This window comes from Podarcis bocagei (assembly GCF_964188305.1).
Source record: "Podarcis bocagei genome assembly, chromosome: 13".
NCBI lineage: Eukaryota > Metazoa > Chordata > Lepidosauria > Squamata > Lacertidae > Podarcis > Podarcis bocagei.
In genome coordinates, this window is record NC_138138.1 from 14,544,278 (window position 1) to 14,566,961 (window position 22,684).

Below are 22,684 nucleotides of genomic sequence, written 5' to 3' on the forward strand. Positions count from 1 at the left end.
CAAAATAAAACATTTCTAAGGAGGTCCACTACAGAATGCACATTTAACGCAGCAAAGTGAACCAAAATTTGTTTTATCTTAAACACTGCTAAAGGAAGTCAAATATAAAATGCATATTTAACAGTATAATTAGCAAGAGAATTAATATATATATATATATAATAATAATAATAATCAGAGAACGTATCTTCTGATATCGCTGCCAATCCTGCCAATAGTGGTTCATTGTAGGCGGTGGCAGGATTGGCCCCAATGAGCTGGCCCTGCGCTAAGAGACAGCCAAGATGGATGGATGGATATAGGAGCAAATTAAACTCCATTACACTGAGTCCAACCATTGACCCGTGTAGCACTGTAGTTCTTACTCTGACTGGCAACAGTTATCAGGCAATTCCTAATCCCAGGCTCGTATTTGCTATACAGTGGTACCTCGGGTTAAGTACTTAATTCGTTCCAGAGGTCTGTACTTAACCTGAAACTGTTCTTAACCTGAAGCACCACTTTAGCTAATGGGGCCTCCTGCTGCTGCCGCGCCGCCGGAGCACGATTTCTGTTCTCGTCCTGAAGCAAAGTTCTTAACCTGAAGCACTATTTCTGGGTTAGCGGAGTCTGTAACCTGAAGCGTATGTAACCTGAAGCGAATGTAACCCGAGGTACCACTGTACTGAGGACAAATTCTCACCTTTGAATGAAAGAAACATAACAGATCATTTTTTTCAGGAACCAATTTATTAGAAAAAAAGAGACTAAATTGGTGAGAATGGAATCACCCCACTTCGCTAAAAATAAATAGGCAATTATACGCAATCGTTTGATAGGCAGGTGTCAATTTATGGAAATCATCATCTGCAACAACGGCAAACAACAAAATGGGACTTCCAATAATATCACGAGCTTCAGATGCAGCAGTTGCCCTTTCAAAGCAGAGAGGACTCAACAGGTGTAAAATACCCTCCTTTAAAGGCATTACTCTGTGGGCACCAGGTGCTATTTTCAATGCATGCTAAAATCAAGAGATCTCCTCTTCCTCTACAGGACTTAACTGTGAGAGTGATAATTCAGTCACCTGGGAAGAGAAGGAAGCGTTTGTTATCTGCGCAATCTGGATCACTTACATTTCACAGTGGACCAGTGGTACCAAATAGCATGGGAAACAGCCTTACTAGAAAAATTACGGTAACCAATAAACTGAAACTGACACAGCCCAACAAGACGACGACAAAAATCCACCAACAGCATACAAATCAATATGGCTAACCTGATCCAGAACACCCACCCACCCCACTCACACACGAAAACAAAGACCACCACAGCCAACCACCAATGAACAGCCACACCCCAGGCCAACCCCAACCTCTCTCACCACCAAAGGAACACAAGCGAACAGCAAAGAACCTGCACAAGCAACGCTGACACCAAACCCCACATATATGGAAACATCACCACCCAACCCCACTCATCTTCCCTCCCCTCCACCTCTTTCCCCCTATGTCTCAACAAATGAAACCGATTTGTAAAAAATAAAATAAATTATATGGAGGAAAAAAATACGAGAGAGAGACATTGCAAATAGCTTTGTAAATCAAGAAAATCTTTAATAAAAATACATTAAAACTTACATTTCACAGATTGGGGCTGTGTACACAGCATACATTGAAAGCACATTATTTCCCCTCAAGAACTGTACGCCCCTCATACAGCTACAATTGCTAGGACCCTTAATGAATTACTCTTCCCTTTTTTAAAAAAAATAAAACTGGGAGGAACTCATGTATTTTAAATGTATGCTGGGTACGCAGGCTGAAGCTTCTGAAACGGTATTTTCAATATCTGTGCCTGCTGCTGTACACCCATGATCCTTCCCTCCCCACAGTGGGTGATTTTTTTTTGGGGGGGGGGGCAAGCTTACATGTGGGCCTGAGCAATCAGGAATTTGTTTTTGAAATACGCCAGTCACCTTTCCCTTGCTTTCATTCTGCTTTCACCCTGCCCCACATGCAACTAAAAAGGAGCTCGTTCTGACAGGGCTGCAGAATCCCTAAAAAAATAAAATAAACAGAAATTGCTTTGACGGATTAGACGAGAAGAGCTCTCCCCAGTTGAAAACCACTGTGAATCTGAGCATGATAGGGGATAAAAAGGTAAAGGGACCCCTGACCATTAGGTCCAGTTGTGGACGACTCTGGGGTTGCAGCGCTCATCTTGCTTTATTGGCCAAGGGAGCCGGCGTACAGCTTCCGGGTCATGTGGCCAGCAAGACCAAGCCGCTTCTGGCGAACCAGAGCAGCGCAGGGAAACGCCGCTTACCTTCCCGCCGGAGCAATACCTATTTATCTACTTGCACTTTGAAGTGCTTTGGAACTGCTACGTTGGCAGGAGCAGGGACCGAGGAACGGGAGCTCACCCCGTCGCAGGGATTCGAACCACCGACCTTCTGATCGGCAAGTCCTAGGCTCTGTGGTTTACTCTTCTGCAAAGCCAGCCATCTGGGTTCCTAAGCGAACCTGACAAGCAGTTCATCCTCAGCGGATTTTCTCAACTTTCTAACAACAGAGAAGCCATATTTTCTCTGATCACTCTCTCCTATGAAGCTAAGGTGCCCAAAAACTGAGTTTAACAGATCAAAGCAATCCGACGCTGTACATTAGATAGTGTTCCAGCATACCTGGATGAGACCTTTGAGTTCCTCTTCTGTTAAAAGGTCAATGTGGTCTTCCTGGGGACAGCTGTACTCCACAGCTACCTTCCCATTCTCTGAAAACAGTCAAGCAAATGTGAACAAGATAAAACAAGGAAAAAGCTTTCTGTATTATTTCCTGACGTACTTGACATTTATTTAGGGGTTTTTTTGATACAGGACCAGATTCAACTAGACCAGGCTTCCTCAACCTCAGCCCTCCAGATGTTTTTGGCCTACAACTCCCATGATCCCTAGCTAGCAGGACCAGTGGTCAGGGATGATGGGAATTGTAGCCTCAAAACATCTGGAGGGCCGAGGTTGAGGAAGCCTGAACTGGACAGACCCACTAGCAGAAGCCTGTGAGAGGACTTCTGCTAGCCCAACAGAGCTTCCCCTCCTCGTCTTCCAGCCCACTCCCTGAAATTGGCTCTGGGTGGTGGTGGAACCCCCAGAACCACACACTGGAGAGAGGATCTCATTCCATCAGGCAAACAGAAATACTTGTCTCCTTAGTGCTATGCTGAATTCCTCCTGTAGGATTAACATAGGATTTCAGAATTACCGTATTTTTCGCTCCATAGGACGCACCAGACCATAGGAGGGGGAGAACAGGGAATTTTTTTTCCCTTGTTCTCCCCCTCTAAAACAAGGTGCGTTCAAGGTACATTCACCCGAGCTTGTGGGGCTGGCGGTGGGGGGAAGCGCTGCTTTCCCCCACCGCCAGCCTCAAAGATCCCTGAAGCCTTTGGAGCGCAGCACCCGCTGCCCTGGAGAGGCTGTGCGCGCAGCCATCCCCAAGCTAGAACAGCGAGACAGAGCGCTCCGCAGTGCTCCATCTCCCTATTCTGGCTTTGGGCTTAGCAGTGCAGCCTGCATTCGCTCTATAGGACGCACACACATTTCCCCTTAATTTTTGGAGGGGAAAAGGTGCATCCTATAGAACGAAAAATATGGTAAAAGTATGATTTGATATTTCATAGAGACATCGTATTGTAGAGCAGGAAGGGGCTCTGGGGGTCATTTAACCCAACCCCCTGCAATGCAGGAATCTCAGGTAGATCAAACATAATAATAATAGTAATAATAATAATAATATTTTATTTATATCCCGCCCTCCTCAGCCGAAGCCGGGCTCAGAGCGGCTAACAACAATAAAAGTAACACAACGTTCTAAAATCAATTCGTTCTAAAATAAATTCAAAGTCAAATTGATGGCAACCATTGGGCTAGAGTTCTGTGCGGATTACCAAAGGAGGGGATCAGACTGTGCCTCGGCCAAAGGCCTGGTGGAATAGCTCTACCTTGCAGGCCCTACGGAAAGATGTCAAGTCCCACAGGGCCCTAGTCTCTTGAGACAGAGCGTTCCACCAGATTGGGTGGACCGTTCCCCTCCCCAACCTCTGCTTATAAACCTCCAAGGAAGGAGCCCACAACCTCCCAAGGGAATCCATTTCCAGGGAGACAAATGTGTGCCCCAAGAAAGAGCAAACAGAAAGTATATATGAAAAAATAAACAAAAATAAAGAGCCTTGCCTAGAACTATAATGAGAATCTTCTGAAATGCATCTGAGAGGGCTCGATGCACGGCAAGCTTCTGGATGTTGTTCGCGGCCAGGAGAAACTCTGAAAGACAGAAGCCAGCAGAAGACCAGATTGTTTCACGATACATCTGTCTGCCAGCCAGTTGCTGTCAGCCTCTGAACTAATCAATGCTTTAAGCCGTAGCAGTTTGACTGTCCTTATAATGTTGGACCTGAAACACTAATACACTTTAATATTATTCCAGATGTCTGTGATATCAAAGAAAATAATTAAATCTGTAATATTACAAAGGAGTATCTTTAATCATAACAAAACGCACAATGAAACTCCAGATGGTCATTATAGTTATAATATAAATACAGTGGTACCTCGCAAGACGAAAAACTCGCAAGACAAAAGAGTTTTTCGTTTTTTGAGTTGCTTCGCAAGACGAATTTCCCTATGGGCTTGCTTCGCAAGACGAAAACGTCTTGCAAGTTTGTTTCCTTTTTCTTAAAACCGTTAATACCCAGGGCATCAATGCATTCCTATGGGAAACCGTGCTTCGCAAGACGAAAAATTCGCAAGGCGAAAAAACTCGCAGAACGAATTAATTTCGTCTTGCGAGGCACCACTGCATAAGGATATTTTTTATACGTTCCTACTAAAAAGAAAGGAGGGGAGAAAACTATGACTACACATTTCCAGATTTGACTAGATATTTGTCATAATAAGGAATGTCCACGATTTCTTCCATCATTTGACTTCCCAAAATATTAATACATTGTAAACTCTTAGGTCTCCGTTGGTTCTAAACAACATCTTAGTATAAGCAATGAATTTCTGGCATTGTGCCCAAAAGTTATCTTGTCTGTCTTCTTTCTCTCGAGATCCTAAAAAAGAAGTCATTTTTGCCACAATTGCAAAATCCTGTACCTTTGCAGTGATTTTTTGGTTTGCCCTGTGATTTCTTACGTACTTTACAAACCAAAAATCTGAACAACCCAAGCAGTCCAGTGAAATCTTGTCTCCACTGCTGTCTTTTGTGCTGCAGAGTACAGCAAAGAGACTACGGGGCAGTCGCCATCTTCAGCCAAACCTATTGTCCAGGATCCTGGTTCTTTAGGCTCAAGCAATAACCCTCTTCCTGATCAATATTCTTAAAGGTAAAGGGACCCCTGACCATTAGGTCCAGTCGTGACTGACTCTGGGGTTGCGGCCCTCATCTCACTTTATTGGCCGAGGGAGCCGGCGTACAGCTTCCGGGTCATGTGGCCAGCATGACTAAGCCGTTTCTGGCGAACCAGAGCAGTGCACAGAAACACCGTTTACCTTCCCACCGGAGTGGTACCTATTTATCTACTTGCACTTTGACATGCTTTCGAACTGCTAGGTTGGTGGAGCAGGGACCGAGCAACGGGAGCTCACCCCGTCGTGGGGATTCGAACTGCCGACCTTCCAATCGGCAAGTCCTAGGCTCTGTGGTTTAACCCACAGCGCCACCCTTATCAATGTTCTTACTGACCACATAATTAATAACAACACTTTTATACTTCTTGTTTCATTCTGTCTTCCCACCCTGCCCCATATTACCTTGGCTGGGATCTACATTAAGCTCAGCCAGACCAATCCCTCTGGTGCGGATCCCATATCGGGGGAAGGTTAATTCTTGGATACACAAATATTTGGCATTCCTGCTCCTGGGCGATGTCCTCACTTCTTCCACGTCATTCTCCTCGTCTTCAAAACCAGATATGTTCTGGAGCTGCTCCCAACAGAAACTGTGTTAGCAAAGGTCCAGCTGCTTTTAGCTACCCCAAAAGTTGCTCCCCTGTCCCTTCATAATTCCAGGGAATCTTTCTGCATGCCAGGACTCAAAAAATGCAGTTGCCAGGTTGCCACCAGCAACCAGTAATATTTTTATGGCAACCACAAAATAAGTTATTTCTCTTCCAAGTCCTCTGGCACAATCAGAGTTCCAGTTTATCTTCTTCTTTTTACATAATGCTTTCACAGTGGTACCTCTGGCTGCGAACAGGATCCATTCCAGAGGCCTGTTCGCAACATGAAAAGAGCGCAACCTGCAGTGGTGCGTCTGCGCACATGCGAGTTGCGATTCGGCGCTTCTGCGCATGACATCATTTTACGCTTCTGCGCATGTGCGAGCGGCGAAACCCAAAAGTAACCCTTTCTGGTAATTCCAGGTTGCCGCAGGACGTAACCTGAAAGAACGTAACATGAAGCAAAAGTAACATGAGGTATGACTGTATTTATTTTTCACAGTATCTCCCTCTCTTCTTGACCAAGGTTTGGGGTGGTGGTCAAAAGCAGTGAAGGTAATTGGTAGGGTGGTCCCCATCATCCTCTAGGGCCCAGAGGAAGGGGAGAGTTGTTCTCACAAGTTAACACTGAGTTTTGGAGACTTTCACAAGTCGAGAGAGATTTTCACTGCACCTGAACATCTCTCCCAGCTCACTGCAAAATGAGAGGTTGACCTCTCAGCACTCCACCCTGAACATGCTAGAAGACCCAGGAGAGGGGAGCAATTAGCAACTGGTGACAACATCAAAAATGGCTGGCCACTAACAGCAGCTGAGATTTGTGGACCCTGAAAAAAGATGCCTGAAGTGGAAGAAATTGAGGTGGTGAGACGAGACTGTTTACATCTCCCTGAAGAGAAGAGAGGGAGGACTGGTCTGCTTGAAAATTGGGATAGAAGCATCATTCTCAACTTTAAAATGCCAGGCTTTTGCTTTTTAATTAGGATCATATGGTATGATGATACCCTAGCCTGTTGTGATCTTCATCTTTTTTAAGTGGGGCTGGGTAAGATTTGTCCCTATTTATACTATTGCAAAATGAGAATTTTTAGTAAAAAAAAAATGTTGTTTTAACCTTTTGTACCTGTATGCTTTTTAAAAAAAATGTAAGCCATTTTGAGTGATGAATACATGTAATAATAATAATAATAATAGTGCCAACCCACCCCATCCCACTTCGAGCACGTCCTATAAAGCTTACAATGGACAGCCATTTTTTAAAAATAAGATATACAGTGGTACCTCGGGTTAAGTACTTAATTCGTTCTGGAGGTCCGTTTTTAACCTGAAACCTTTCTTAACCTGAAGCACCACTTTAACTAATGGGGCCTCCTGCTGCCGCTGCACGATTTCTGTTCTCATCCAGAAGCAAAGTTCTTAACCTGAAGCACTATTTTTGGGTTAGCAGAGTCTGTAACCTGAAGCGTATGTAACCTGAAGCGTATGTAACCCGAGGTACCACTGTAATTTGTTCGCCGCCTCTCAGGATGTCAGGGACTGGGTAGAACAGGAATGGTGGAGACCACCACCCCAGCCTGATTTATTTTTCAGAGAAGAAGACAGTTTGGAATTACAACAAAGGGAGATCACAGCTGAGAGGTAGATGAGGGGGAAAGCTGGGAAATAATGGGAGAGGAGGAGGAGGAAGTAGCAGCAGCACCAGAGCGGTGACAGCTGACGGACACAGTGTCTTTAGAAAGCATTCCAGACACACACACCCTCACCCAGAACCAGGCGAGCATTGAAAGTAGAAGAGCAAAGAGCTCAAAGGCAGATGGCCCTTTTCAGCACCCGTAGCTATGACACATGAGGGGGGGTGGAGACTTACACGGGGCAACGCCATTATTCCAAGAGACTATTTCCAAGCCTCTCTCTCTGAATATTGATTAAAAAATAGTTGGTAAGAACTCTTCCTTGTCTTATCCATTTCTGGCAACCTGCCATGGGGGTTGCATTGTCTGCCGCCTGACACATAGGTAGCAACCCCCCACGTGACTGTTTATCTAAGCGGCCGACGACTGTCAGACTTGGTCTGACCCTTAGAGCAGTGGTGGCCAAACTTGGCCCTCCAGCGGTTTTGGGACTACAATCCCCATCATCCCTGACCCCTGGTCCTGTTAGCTAGGGATGATGGAAGTTGTAGTCCCAAAACAGCTGGAAGGCCAAGTTTGGCCACCACTGCCTTAGAGAAAGCTTCCTCAAACTCGGCCCTCCAGATGTTTGGGGCCTACAACTCCCATGATCCCTAGCTAGGAGGACCAGTGGTCAGGGATGATGGGAACTGTAGTCTCAAAACATCTGGAGGGCCGAGTTTGAGGAAGCCTGCCTTAGAGGGAAGCTGTGACACTTAGCAGACTTAGCATCTCATATGAAAGTGGGAGTGAAAACAAGAAACCTAAGTGCAAATAGCAGGCCATCCTTACCGTGATGATATGACTGGACCAGCTGTTGAAACCAAGGAAGTGATTGGCTAATTCCCGGCATCTGTAGCTGCTCAGACCCAAGCTTTGCTGTGAAAAGGGCCGCTGTCTGGTACAGAGACAAACCTGGGCATGGAAGGGGTGGGGGAAGAAAAAGAAGTCCCAGGTGATAACAACGCATCAACATCATCATCTTTTCTTCCACAGGTGAAGACAAGAAGCGATGGCATTTCAACTATTTGCATCAAGAGCCATTGGACTACTGCAATGCGCTCTACCTGGGACTACCTTTGAAGGTGACCTGGAAACTACAACTAAGCCAGAAAGCGGCAGCTAGACTGGTGACTGGGAGTGGCCGCCGAGACCATATAACATCGGTCTTGAAAGACCTACATTGGCTCCCAGTACATTTCCGAGCACAATTCAAATTGTTGGTGCTGACCTTTAAAGCCCTAAATGGCCTTGGCCCAGTATACCTGAAGGAGCGTCTCCACCCCCATCGTTCTGAACGGACACTGAGGTTCAGCACCGAGGCCTTCTGGCGGTTCCCTTACTGCAAGAAGCCAAGTTACAGGGAACCAGGCAGAGGGCCTTCTCGGTAGTGGCACCCGCCCTGTGGAACACCCTCCCACCAGATGTCAAAGAGAACAACAACTACTAGACTTTTAGAAGACATCTGAAGGCAGTCCTGTTTAGGGAAGCTTTTAATGTTTGATGTATTACAGTATTTTAATATTTTTTTGGAAGCCGCCCAGAGTGTCTGGGGAAGCCCAGCCAAATGGGTGGGGTACAAATAAAATAATAATAATAATAATAATAATAATAATAATAATAATAATAATAATAATTGTTGTTGTTATTTCAGAACATTCTCCCATTCGCTTTGGTTTTTTTTAACACAAAGCAAAGCCTTACAATGGTTTTACAATCTTGTAAATGGCGTTTCCGTGCACTCTGATTTCCATCACGGTGTTCTGTTGTGCCAGAAGTGGTTTAGCCATGCTGTCTGTGGACAAACGCTGGCTCCCTTGGCCTGAAAGCAACCCCATAGTCGCCTTTGACTGGACTTAACCATCCAGGAGTCCTTTACTTTACTTTTTTTAGAAAATGTGTATATTAGGAGAGTTCGCACTAAAATACCAACGCTAATTTTCACAAAGACTGAATTTGCAAACTGATGAGAAAATGTGGAGAACTGTACTTAACAATGGGGGGGGGGGGGATGAGAAACTGCAAGAACCCAAAATGGACAGTACAGTTGTACCTCGGGTTAAGTACTTAATTCGTTCCAGAGGTCCGTACTTAACATGAAGCACCACTTTAGCTAATGGGGCCTCCTGCTGCCGCCGCGCCGCCGGAGCACGATTTCTCTTCTCATCCTGAAGCAAAGCTCTTAACCCGAGGTACTATTTCTGGGTTAGTGGAGTCTGTAACCTGAAGCGTATGTAACCCGAGGTATCACTGTACCTACTATAATGTGTGAGGTGGGGGGTGCTGAGCCGTGCTGAGCGCTATTGATTTACAGTCAAACTATACATGATGTGAAGCCTCTGTGATTAAAACGTGCAACATGTTTTTATTTTACACCCCCACCAAAAAAGCAGCTGTGTGAGTCCCCACTTGAATTGGGATGGGGGCACAGGGCCAGAGTGTTATGCAGCAGTTGGAGAAGCTTTGTGGCTGCTTTTGGTAAAATAAAAGATGTCAGAAATTCCAGTCATGGCACCTTCTACATCCTGTTTCTAACCCCAGGGGAAAACTACCTCGTTGCATTAGAATTTACTCATAAGCGCACACAGACTATTCTGCAGAGAATACACCTGTAACATAGACACAGTCTTAAGATTCTGCGATGATAATATACCTTCAAAGGGGATTTCTGAAACAGGGGCCGCTGGTTACAAGCAGATTGTGCCTTGCTGGCATCTCTCGCAGAGTAGAACTTCACAAGGGCGTAATAGCCAGGCCCAGCGACTGGAGCATTTTGGTGAACCCTCACGGAATAGAGCGGACCAAATGCAGAGAAGGTTAAATACAGAGCATGCTGGAAGGGAAGGGGGAAAAATTCCATTGGAAAAGGCAAAGCTAGAAAATCTACTAGCATAGCATAGCATAGCATGAGGTCTCTGCAGCATAAGATTCTGGGTGCTACGGCAAAGTAAAAGGTAGATCCATGGGGCACAACCTACCAGAACATCTCCTGAGCAAACTCCATTGAAAATAATAGGGGCTGTGCCCATATAACATGCTACAATCCTTTGTCTCGGTGCAGTCCTCAGGTGATAGCATTCAACCTCTTGATATTTTGTCCAATTCAAGATGCTGCTTTTGACCTTTATAGTCATAGCTGTCAACTTTTCCCCCTTTTTAAGGGAAATTCTCTTATTCCAAATATGATTCCTCGCAAGAAAAGGGAAAAGTTGACAGCTATGTTTATAGTCTTTCACAGCTTGGGATGGGGCACCCTAAAGACCACTTTCACCCCTATCAACTTGTCCAGGCACTAAGATTTCCCACAGCTGCTCCTCTCAGAGCACCAACAGCTGAGATTGCAACTTCATTGTGAAGCTGCTTCCTTAAGGCACCCCCCTTTCTATCAAGTATCAGGCTAATCCATTTTTTATTTCTTGGGGCATTTTTAATGCTATGTACCGAGAAACAGCATTGAGAGGGCAATCTATTTTCAAACCGGTTGTTTTCACTTGACTGTTTTAATTGTTTATTTGAGTTGTGTGTTGTGCTAATGGTTGATTGCCTTTAACTGGCTTATTGCACATTTTATCGTTGTTTTGATTCCTAAACTGCATCGTATATCGTCCTAGGATAAATATCTATAAAATGCTGGAATAAGCAAAGGTGTTTCTGATCCGTTTTAGAAAGCCAGGAACCGGTCGTTACTCCAAAGCGCGAAGACCGATTCAAAAGCTGCTTCCAATCAGGGACAAGGAATCAGAGGGCCTCCTGATCTTATTGGACTACAACTTCCGCCAGCCGCAGCCAGCACAGCCGGTAGTCAGGGATGATGGGAGTTGTAGTCCAACAACAGTGCGCCAACGGCGAAAGGTCCCCCGGGCTCCCCAGCCCCGCTCGAAGAGTTCCGGCCCAGGCGGAGGTTAGCCAGTCCCGCATCTGCTGCCCATCCCGACGTTCATCCGTACACGGATCCAGCGGAGGCGGGACAGGAGCGATAGCTCCTCGCGCGAGCCTTTGCAAATTCAGTCCGCTTTCAAACGATTCCAATAAATTTGTGTGCCAGGTCCCCCGCAGCATAAACGCTATTTTTTCATTTCATTTTTTTTAAAGCAGAGCCAAAGCGAGTGCAGTTCTTAGCCCCGGGCAAGCGGACACAGTGCGTCCCGACACGCGTTCGCGAGCAGCCCCGAACGTCTGAAGAGGTCTGCAAAGAAACCCTCTCTCGCCCCTGAAAGCATGCATGCATGTCGGGCCCCGAAGGTTTCCCACCCGAATACCTGAATAACCCACCCAAATACAGGGCAAATCCAGGGAAATAGAAAACTATTGCTGCCTTGCAGGGGGTTGGACTAGATGACCCTCGGGGTTCCCCTCTACAATTCTGCGATCTTGCCTCTGACGCGTCTGTCTCCAATCCCAAAATGAGCAGGGTCCGTCCGTTTCCATCCGGGACGCGGAACTCCACTATTTCTGCCATGGATCAGCTGCAGAGCATGAAGCGGATTTGCAGCCAAAAAAACAAAAGCCCCACTCCCTCCTGGGGGCGGCCCTCTAGTCCACGTGTTTGCAGACGGAGGGCTCCGGTGACTTCCCGGGACTCCCTCTGCCCTCGCCCCCTGCGTCGAAGTTCATCACCAAACCTCATCTCTGGAGCACAAAAAAGCCTCCAGTAAATTAAGGCTGTGATATCAGCCACGAAATTAAAATCGGAAGAAATGTCAATCCGAAGGAAACCCAGCTGATGTTTGGTTCGATTTAGCGCTAAAGATCAGGTTTTCCCCAGGGGAAAGGTGGAGGGCAAATGGAAGTTTGGATGAGCCTAGAATCATAACCAATCAGGGCTAGATTGGCATCCATCTGTCTCGGGAGACAACAGAGGAGTAGTCCTTTGGTCAAACTGTTGGAGGTTTACAGGAAAGACCAGTGCAGGAAAGACATGTTTTGTTGCATCTGGTCAGGGATAAAGGGGGAAGGAAAGGGCTTCCAAATCAGAAGGTGGCAAGAACTTTATCCAGAAATGAAGCACAGGGATTTCCTTTATTATAATTTTTAAAATGAAGTAAGCTCCATAGGCACAAACACTGTATGGGTTATTTGCAATTTATGTGCATTAAACTTGTGCACATTCAGCTTTATTTGCTTGGCAAAAAAATAAAAATGGGTTGGACGTCCTGGAAATAAACCTTTGGCAGTCTCACTCAGTGGCGTAGCGTGGGGGGTGCAGGGGGGGCCGGCCACACCGGGCGCAACATCTGGGGGTTAGGGTTAGGGGGCGCAAATCCACGGGTTAGGGGGCGCAAATTACTTGCCTTGCCCCGGGTGCTGACAACCCACGCTACGCCACTGGTCTCACTTGCCACTGAACTCAGCATGCTTTGACTATACATAATTTTGGTTTTAGGCACTTTCTCTAGAACGTCAACCCAGCATAAGCTGAGAGTCACCCTTGCTTCAGACCTTCATGCAACTTTCATGAAAGGAATTTTAAATGATGATATTCCAAAAGACAAAACTAAATTTTTCTTATACGCAACGTCTGCAGCAAGAATCCTGGTGGCTAAGTACTGGAAAGGGAATCAGTTACCCACTAGGGGAGAGTGGTTATGTAAGCTTTCAGAATACTTAGAAATAGCCAAATTGACGGACATAATAAGACAAAAACCAAAAAGTGAAGTAAAAAAAGAATGGGAGTGCCTAAATGAATACCTTAAAAGTCAAGGTTCAAGGACAGAAATCTGTCTGAGTCTGGAATAACCTTGTGAAGTGAAAGGATAAGAAAGAGGGATTTATATCTAGATGTTAGGATAGAGATGATTAGGAAAACAGGAAGACACAATGAGAGATAAAGGAGGTGCTGTGGGACTGGTGAAAGCCAATGTTTGTTTTTTTTAGTGTTTATATTATTAACTTGTAGGATATGGATTTGTTTTTTGTTTTTTGAATGTTGGTTTTTGTGTGTCGTGTATTGTTATTTTTCGATATTTTTTGTGTTGTTGTGTGGAAAATCCTAATAAAATTTATTTTAAAAATTTAAAAAAGAAAGGTGAAAGGGGGCTTCTAAGGACAGACCCTTAGACCACGCACAATCGAGAACCCACTTAACACAAGGTTCTTGACTGTAGGGGAGGTTCAATTGAGCATGCTTAGAAGAGTCTCCCCCACTTTCAGGCCTTCACAGTTGGAAATAAACCTGATGGGGGCAAGGGTAAAGAGGCCCCCTCGCTCGCAAAGGCCTATCTGAGTTGATCCAATACAAATAACAATGTCTGAATGGAGCTAGAGGCAAAACTGCATTTATTGTTACAAGTACAAAGAAGCGCAGAGGGTCCTTGCAAGCCTCAGAGCTACAGAATGCACGACATTTTGCTCTTGACTTGACTCAGGGTTTCCTCACACGCACACACGAGGTCACAGCAGAGGTATCGGCAGCGCACTAACTTCAGGCTTTGGGAAATGGGACCGAAGGGAGAGGTAGATCTCTTCTGCCCTCAGATGGTGCAGTTAAGTTCCCCGAAGCGCCGGCACTTCATCACTTTCAGGTAGGTCTCCACCTTGTGCAGGTCCTTCTTGAAGCAGGACAGAAGGCCGTAGTTTTTCAGCAGAGCGTCTTCGCTCCGGAGGTTGACGTCAAATTTGTCGTAGGTAGGTCTAAGCAGCTGGGCGCCCCGTGAGCTCCCGTCCTCCAGCTCCTGTGGGAAAATACACTCTTGCAAATGTGAAAGGTACTACGATGGACCTTTAAAGCCCTAAATGACCTCGGCCTAGAATACCTGAAGGAGCGTCTCCACTCCCATTGTTCAGCCCGGACACTGAGGTCCAGCTCCAAGGACCTTTTGCCGGTTCCCACGCTGCGAGAAGTGAAGCTACAGGGAACCAGGCAGAGGGCCTTCTCAGTGGTGGCGCCCGCCCTGTGGAACACCCTCTTATCAGATATCAAGGAAATAAACAACTATTTGTCTTTTGGAAGACATCTGAAGGCAGCTCTGTTTAGGGAAGTTTTTAATGTTTGATGTTTAATGGTGCTTTTAATATTCTGTTGGGAGCCGCCCAGAGGCGCTGGGGAAACCCAGCCAGATGTGCGGGGTATAAATAAATTATTATTATTAGGAAACATGGCCCCAAATCCCAAACTTGGGAGATTTTGAAAATTTCCCACCATTTGCTTCATGACTAATTACAACAACCGCTGCCCTGTGTAGTAGGTGGGCAGAGGCTTGCATGCAGCCCCTGGAATGGGAGAAGACAGGTGGAAGGTGTCTATTGGCAAGCATTTGAAGCCTATCTCTAGGTCAGGCTTCCTCAACCTCGGCCCTCCAGATGCTTTTGGCCTACAACTCCCATCATCCCTAGCTAGCAGGACCAATGGTAAGGGATGCTGGGAATTGTAGTCTCAAGACATATGGAGGGCTGAGGTTGAGGAAGCCTGCTATAGGTACTTCTCAGCCTGGCTGCAAAATTGAGTAAGAGGCCTTGCAAAGGCAGTTCTGCAATGGATGGGTTGAGATGCAGCAACAGCAATGCGGGACTCAGCAGCAGTTACTGTTTCCGGCTTTCCCCCAAATGTGGCTTAATTGCAAGTTGAGAGCTTTAAATGCCTTGTTAGTAAAGGTAAAGGGACCCCTGACTGTTAGGTCTAGTCGTGGCCAACTCTGGGGTTGCGGCGCTCATCTCGCTTTAAAGGCCGAGGGAGCCGGCGTACAGCTTCCGGGTCATGTGGCCAGCATGGCTAAGCCACTTCTGGCAAACCAGAGCAGCGCATGGAAATGCCATTTACCTTCCCGCCGGAGCAGTACCTATTTATCTACTTGCACTTTGAGGTGCTTTCGAACTGCTAGGTTGGCAGGAGCAGGGACCGAGCAATGGGAGCTCACCCCGTCGCGGGGATTCGAACCGCCAACCTTCTGATCGGCAAGTCCTAGGCTCTGAGGTTTAACCCACATCGCCACCCGCGTCCCAAATGCCTTGTTGGGTGAGGCCAAAAGAGAAGCTCACATGAGCACAACTTGCATTCTTCAGCAACTGGAGTTCAGAGGCATATTGTCTCCAGTATTGGGAGTTAGCACACAGTCGTCGTGGTTAGTAGGGTGATCAGAACTGTAGCTTCACTCAAAGGCAGCTGCTTGCCCCTTTGCCCCTTGGGAACAGATGGCTTACCCTCATAAGAGTCTGAATGCCTTCTTCCAAGTCTTGGAGTTTTTCATACACTCTGTCCGAAGTCCCAAAGACCAGACTATTAGTGAAGACCCTGCTTAGGAACCGTACAGGACCTAGCCAGGACTGAATGAGAGTCAGCGAAAACCTGAGCAGCTCCATGTCCTTGAAGGGAAAATAAACAAAGAGGCCAGTGTTAAAAAGAACCATAATGAGCCACTCATTTCCCTCCCATCATGGCCTTCAAGACTGAAGACACTCTCTTAAGTACCTCATCTCTGTGCCATACCAGCTTTGCACAAGCAAAGCAAAACGTTGTTGTGGTGGCCCCACAACCTTGGGATTCGTTCCCTGGAGGACTCGCCCAAACCTGAACCTGTACATCAGGGGTGGGGAATCTATGGCCTTCTTGACGACAGCTCCCATCCTTGACCACTGATCACATTGGTGGATGAAACTGATGCGGTTTGGAGCCCCTGTGTTTCCATTAGAGCAACAAATGTTGGGTCAGATCAAGGAAATGGTTTGAGAGGGAATGCTGTGCCCTGGGTTCAATGTGTGCCTCTTTGTACTTACAGCCCTCTCCATCCAACCCAATAACAAGGTAGATAACGGTGTAGTAATTATTATACTTTTCCTGTTCTTGAGCATCAAACGTCAACCTAAATAAGGGCACCACCTCCAGAAGATGTACAGCAGGGGTGGGGAAACCTGTGATGTCAAACTCCCAGATGTCAAACACCCTCAAAATCTTAGTTCCAATCAGATTTCTTTCCTTGCACTGCTACTAATAGGTTAAGTGACCCCTGACCATTAGGTCCAGTCGTGACCGACTCTGGGGTTGCGGCGCTCATCTTGCTTTATTGGCCGAGGGAGTCGGCGTACATCTTCCGGGTCATGTGGCCAGCATGACTAAGCCGCTTCTGGCGAACCAGAGCAGTGCACGGAAACGCCGTTTACCTTCCTACCGGAGCGGTACCTATTTATCTACTTGCACTTTGACGTGCTTTTGAACTGCTAGGTGGGCAGGAGCAGGGACCGAGGAACGGGAGCTCACCCCATTGCAGGGATTCGAACCGCCGACCTTCTGATAGGCAAGTCCTAGGCTCTGTGGTTTAACCCACAGCGCCACCAACATCCCTAGATAATGGTATACTAATTATTATACTTTTTCCGTCCTTGAGCACCAAACGTCAACCTAAATAAGGGCACCACCTCCAGAAGATGTACAGCAAGGGTGGGGAAACCTGTGGTGTCAAACTCCCAGATGTCAAACACCCTCAAAATCTTAGTTCCAATCAGATTTCTTTCCTTGCACTGCTACTAATACTCTCCTCGAAGAAGAAGAAGATCTCCCAAATGCCATGTCTAGCTTAACCCCATGACCCAAAGGTACCTCTTAAGGACTTGGGCAGAGGACTTTCCCAGCCCTATTCCAGGAAACCCTTACATTTAATTGAAGTATACCTGGAGCCATTTGCTCGAGTGGGATTCAATTGCATACTGGCTAATTTAGTAGTTGGTCTGCACAACAAAACTGCTTCTGAATCTGATTTTTTTCTGCAGGAAGGAAAGTGAAGGGGAAAACACTGGAAAGGGTGGAATAAGGCTTGCCTTGATGCAACATCATCTAACCTACCCTCAAACAAATCAGAATGGATGCTCCTTAAACAGTAGGCATCTAGGTTCTCTGCAAACAAATAAGATTGCTCCGGAACGAGGTTGTCAGGAAGTGCCCTTGATAACTTGCTAAAGAGTAGTGAATGCCAGATGCTGCTTATAAAGCTGGCGGAGGGCATTCTCTCAATGGGCACGAATGGCTGGGAACATTCCTTCCTCAGTGATGGAATAGTTACTGTACGTTGTTTGGGACAAGTTATGTTCAGATGGCAGCTGGAGAGAAAATGGGATTGTAAAGTATTGTTGCAGAAGTTGGGAGCTGCCTCACTGTTCGCCAAGTGGGACAATGGGAAGCTAAACACACAAAACACGGAAATTCCAGATTTTGCACCTTGATGCAGCCATTCCATAAAATAATCAATAAACACACAAGACGGATCAGATGAAGACAGAGAACTTAGATCTGGTCAAACATACCAGTCTTTTTTCCAAATGGCGCATCTTATCGGAGGAAATAATTCCTGAACATCGAGATACCACTTTAGTGGTTAACTTGTCTGATAAAACTTTAAAAACCAGAGGAATCTCGAGTATTAAATCTAGGTCTAGGTTTTGTTCCTACTCCCAAGTATTCTGCATTTCAAACCAGGATGGATTTATTTAAATTAATTTTAGACTCTGTGAAAGGATTCGGTGGAACTGTAACAACCCTTCATGTGGATTATTGGACTCTATGAACAGACAGGTGGAATAGACACTTATACATGTATCAGTGGCGTAGCGTGGGGGGTGCAAGGGGGGGGCCGGCCGCACCGGGCGCAACATCTGGGGGTTAGGGTTAGGGGGCGCAAATCCACGGGTTAGGGGGCGCAAATCCACGGGTTAGGGGGCGCAAATTACTTGCCTTGCCCCGGGTGCTGACAACCCACGCTACGCCACTGACATGTATGGACCTTAGGCATGAACGGACTATAGAATGAACTGACCCACTGGGTCTTCTGCTTTTTTCGTTGAAATCTACAATTTGATACAATGAATAGCATACCTTATTTATTCAAAAGTGCAGCCGGTTACGTCTTGTGTGTTTATTGAGTATGTTTCACGTAACCATAGATTTGTTGTTGTTTTGCTAATTCCATAAAATAAGGCAACAAGGGAGGCAACCTACTGTTCTTTGCTGCGCATCGTCCTTCCCTGTGGGCGCAGGGATGGTTTCGGAATAACAGTACGAAGACTGAGAGTTTTTGTTGGAGTACCGCTGGGCTTCTGAGATGTAGGAACGTTCCTGTAAACAAACAAACAAACAAAAAACAAAAGCCACAAAATGCTACGAGGGTTGCTTCCTCCATCCACTGTTTAGCCAGGAGCAAAGGTGAAGTAGAGGCTGGATAAGGGGCTGCCAAGCCAGGTTATAATTATGCCTGAGTGGCACCCAGCCGCCCTTGTTCAGAAGGAATGATGATATAGAGACCAAATGGATGCATTTCTGAATAGTACACTATGGTGGAATCTACACACATATAAAAAAACGCAGTGAAAATGCTTTTTTAAAAAACGTTTTGAAAAAGACACAGAATTTGGCATAGCTCACTGTCGCCACCTACTGTCACATTTGTATATTGCACTATCCAACACGTTCAAAACGTTTTATTTGCAGCTGTATAGCTGAGTCCTATTACTCACAAACTCCTTGAAGGTGTCAGCTGCAAGCAGGTGAAGATGCTGTGCCCTTATAACTGCGTTGGCAAACAGGCTGGAGAGGGGCATTGTGGGAAAGGCCGTTGTTCCCTTCGGCCATTGCAGGGCCAAGATAGTCAGTGCAATGACAAACAGAGAAGAAGGTCTGGAAGCTGCAAAAGAAGATGGAGGCTGAGATTCTCAGATCAAAGGAGAGTCCTTTGCAATGCGTGCAACATAATTGAAAGAAGCAACGCAACACCTAAGCAGCTCCTTTAAATCCATGCTTTGTGCAAATCTTGCAATTTGATATATTCTGCTAAAGCCGAGCTCCAGTCTAGGTAGATCTCTGTTCATCTCTGAAAAGCCTTATAATCAACCTGTAAAAACAGCGATGGGGAATCTGTGGCTCTCAAGATGTGATATGACTCCAACTCTCACCAGCCCCAGCCCATGTTGCCAGCAATCAAGGATGATGGGTGCTGGAGTTCAATGACGTCTGGAGAGTTACATCGCCTTTTCAAGTGAGCAAAGTTAAAGGTTACAAAATTCGAGCTGCTATAGAGCTCAGATTTCACTTCTTCTACAATGACCTTAGGGATGCGGGCGGCGCTGTGGGTTAAACCACAGAGCCTAGGACTTGCCGATCAGAAGGTCGGTGGTTCGAATCCCCGCAATGGGGTGAGCTCCTGTTGCTCGGTCTCTGCTCCTGCCAACCTAGCAGTTGAAAGCACGTCAAAGTGCAAGTAGATAAATAGGTACCGCTACAGCGGGAAGGTAAACAGCGTTTCCGTGTTCTGCTCTGGTTCGTCAGAAGCGGCTTAGTCATGCTGGCCACATGACCCGGAAGCTGTACGCTGGCTCCCTCGGCCAATAAAGCGAGATGAGTGCCGCAACCCCAGAGTCGGTCACAACTGGACCTAATAGTCAGGGGTCACTTTACTTTTACAGTGACTTTACAAGGTCATAGCTTCTTTTTGAGCGAATTAAACTAAACTTTGCTAAACCCGGACTGTTTTCTGTTACCTGGTTATACCACTGAGAGTTGCCTCTGAACCGCACAACCGTCTTTTTGGGAGAAATATACATTTAGTAAAGTGTGAGCCCTCCCAGCGTTCTTCCAGAGGAAGCCATGGCATTTAAAGCAGTTATTGACTGTTCAACATATGCCCAGGTGAGATAGTTATCCTCCTTTGGGATGGGGCCGGTTTGGCAAAATAATTCTTGCCAGTTCTTGCTGCTGGCATAGGCAGACGGGTTGGAGGTTGTATTCCAACTCACCTTTTCTATTATTTCTTCAAATAGATTAGAAAGGCAAATCTAGGCAGCCACCTTCTGGCACCCTCACCCCGGTATTTGGGCTCTAAACTAGAAGCAAGATTTGCTGGGAAAGACAAATACCTTATACCTGGTCAGACCTATGGTCTTAACAGCCCACCTGCACTGAATTGTTAGTCACCTTTCTGAGACCTTCTGCAAGAGATCTTTTAGCTAGAAATGTTGGGGACTCAAGTAAGCAGCTGCAATGTACACGGTGCAAGTAGTCTGCCTCTCTGCTGGGGAGCTGGCATTTAAAACAAGCCTGCACCTTGTCTGACGTTTGGTGTGGAGCAAAACGAATGGGGAAAACGAGAGCAAAATGGAAGCAGTCATTGGTGCATGCAGACAGCAGGGGGTGGATGTTTCCCAAGCACGCCCCAATCTTCCCTTCAGAATCATTGCCTGACTCTTGAGGTGCCCTTACTATCACTTTTCAAGATGAGGTGAGTTCTTTTTTGCAGTGGTGTACCATGGACTGCAAGAAGATAAAACCTATCCATTCTTAAGGAAATCAGCTCAATGAGTGCTAACTGGAAGGACAGATCCTGAAGCTGAGACTCCAATACTTTGGCCACCTCACGAGAAGAGAAGACTCCCTGGAAAAAACCCTGATGTTGGGAAAGAAGGAGGGCACAAGGAGAAGGGGATGACAGAGGACGAGATGGTTGGACAGTGTTCTCAAAGCTACCAGCATGAGTTTGACCAAACTGCGGGAGGCAGTGGAAGACAGGAGTGCCTGGCGTGCTCTGGTCCATGGGGTCACGAAGAGTCGGACACGACTAAATGACTAAACAACAACAACAACAAAGTGGTAAACTGTGAAGTGCAGGAGCTCATAGCCATGCCTTTGAAGAGAAATTCAACATGCAGGCAGTTGTGTTGAATACACACACAAACACACAACATAGCATTACAGCCAATTCATTAGGAACAGCATGATTGCAATTCTGTGTGTAGTTTCTCGGGATGTAAGGAGGCCAAGATTTCAATCCTGTCCTGTATTCCTCTTTGTCAGTACTGTTTCAATTGTGCTACAGTTTGACTTCTGCTAAAACCTAAATCATCATCATCATTCAAATTTGTAAAATTTGCCCTTCATCTGAAGATCACAGGTTGGTTCACCACATAAAAATACAACACAGTGAGAACACAAAATACATAATAAAACAAAAACAAAGCAATGACTCCTTCAATATGAACACAATTATTTATATCGTTAATTACATAATTAATTTCAGTGCATTTCAATGGAAGAAAAACACCAGCAACAGTGCAGAAAATAACACAGTTATGTGATGTTCTTACCGTAAAAAAAAATTTTTTTTTAAGTACTGCTCGTATTTCGTGACTTCTGTTACTGATCTCAGGAAAATGCATGAATTGTGGCAATCCCTGTCCTTGTTTTTATTTCTGACAGAAGTCTCCAAATTCACTACTTGGGAGTAAGCGTAGCTCAACTGGTGGAACAGGAGGCTCTTAATCTCAGGGTTAAGATGGTTTGCAGGCTTAGCAGCAGTTTGAATGGCAGCAGTTTTCTTCCCCTCCACCCCAAGCTTGTCAAATTGGGCACAGGAGCCACTGGGCTGATAGCTGGAGTGGGGAAGATTTAGACTTCCAAAGCATGTCACCCACGTACAGTCCATGTTTCATCACTTAGCTTGTTAAGCATGTTGAATTCTTCTTCTTGAACTTACCTGACAGTTGTACCTATTTGCATGACCGACTCCCCTGCCCTGCCCTCCAAGATTGCTGGATCTCATTTTGCTCCTGGTGTCACAAAACCCAAAGTTATGAATTTGCTTAATATTAGCACAGAGAACGACATCCATCAAAGCAGCAGCTAATTCCCAGATATCATCTTAACTTGGATTGCCACCTTTCTGATGCACAGAGATTTCCATAACTTTAGCAGCTGCCCAACCAGCCAAAATGTAACAGGTGAACATTATCCCCATGAGGAAATCTGCACCCATTGGATTTCTGCCGAACTTGCTGTTATAAAGGACGCAGAATCTCTTTCGTTCAGAAATATGGCAACCTCCCTCTTCTTAACATGCAAAGCATACCTGAATCCATGTCCCGCTGGCAAATCACTGAGGTGTTTGAAGGCAGTTTTCCTCTCATCAGTACTACTTAATGCCCCACCTGAGCCATACTTATATGCCAAGCATATAATGTTTATTGATCGGATGCGTAAATCCATGCTTGCGTTTGCTAACCAGCACATGCAGATGCATATATGTAGAGGCTATCCATGTCAGTTGGCAACAACAAGGGTGTTG

General features: G+C 45.9%; 2 protein-coding genes across 3 annotated transcripts; both read right to left on the bottom strand.

Moving 5' to 3' along the window:
- Positions 1-710: 710 nt before the first annotated feature.
- RDM1 (RAD52 motif containing 1) lies at positions 711-12,178 on the bottom strand. 2 transcript variants are annotated; one of them, XM_081166831.1, is made up of 7 exons: positions 10,631-11,069; positions 10,306-10,485; positions 8,445-8,567; positions 5,795-5,966; positions 4,214-4,303; positions 2,666-2,754; positions 711-1,066 (listed from the first exon to the last, which is right to left on the bottom strand). In XM_081166831.1, exons 1-7 carry the CDS (start codon positions 10,784-10,786, stop codon positions 1,010-1,012), a joined length of 867 nt encoding a protein of 288 aa, XP_081022957.1. In that variant the 5' UTR covers positions 10,787-11,069; the 3' UTR covers positions 711-1,009. The 2 variants fall into 2 exon arrangements, with proteins under 2 accessions (XP_081022957.1, XP_081022958.1); XM_081166832.1 differs by lacking the exon at positions 10,631-11,069 and adding an exon at positions 12,028-12,178 and having other exon boundaries at positions 727-1,066.
- A 1,733-nt stretch (positions 12,179-13,911) lies between these two features.
- LOC308571282 (somatotropin) lies at positions 13,912-22,634 on the bottom strand. The gene is made up of 5 exons (XM_081166897.1): positions 22,469-22,634; positions 19,089-19,255; positions 18,574-18,690; positions 15,789-15,950; positions 13,912-14,323 (listed from the first exon to the last, which is right to left on the bottom strand). The coding sequence occupies exons 1-5, from the start codon at positions 22,524-22,526 to the stop codon at positions 14,123-14,125; spliced, it is 705 nt and encodes a 234-aa protein (XP_081023023.1). The 5' UTR covers positions 22,527-22,634; the 3' UTR covers positions 13,912-14,122.
- Positions 22,635-22,684: the final 50 nt, after the last annotated feature.

Coding starts and splice junctions, on each gene's coding strand:
- LOC308571282 (XM_081166897.1), bottom strand. CDS start 22,526: ATGAGAGGAAAACTGCCTTCAAACACCTCAGTGATTTGCCAGCGGGAC. Junction 15,951..18,573: donor ACGATGCGCAGCAAAGAACA/GTAGGTTGCCTC, acceptor TTTCCCTTCAAG/GACATGGAGCTGCTCAGGTT. Junction 14,324..15,788: donor GCATTCAGACTCTTATGAGG/GTAAGCCATCTG, acceptor ATTTTCCCACAG/GAGCTGGAGGACGGGAGCTC.
- RDM1 (XM_081166831.1), bottom strand. CDS start 10,786: ATGACTATAAAGGTCAAAAGCAGCATCTTGAATTGGACAAAATATCAA. Junction 10,486..10,630: donor TTTGCTCAGGAGATGTTCTG/GTAGGTTGTGCC, acceptor CTTCCCTTCCAG/CATGCTCTGTATTTAACCTT. Junction 5,967..8,444: donor GGTCCAGTCATATCATCACG/GTAAGGATGGCC, acceptor TGTTGGGAGCAG/CTCCAGAACATATCTGGTTT.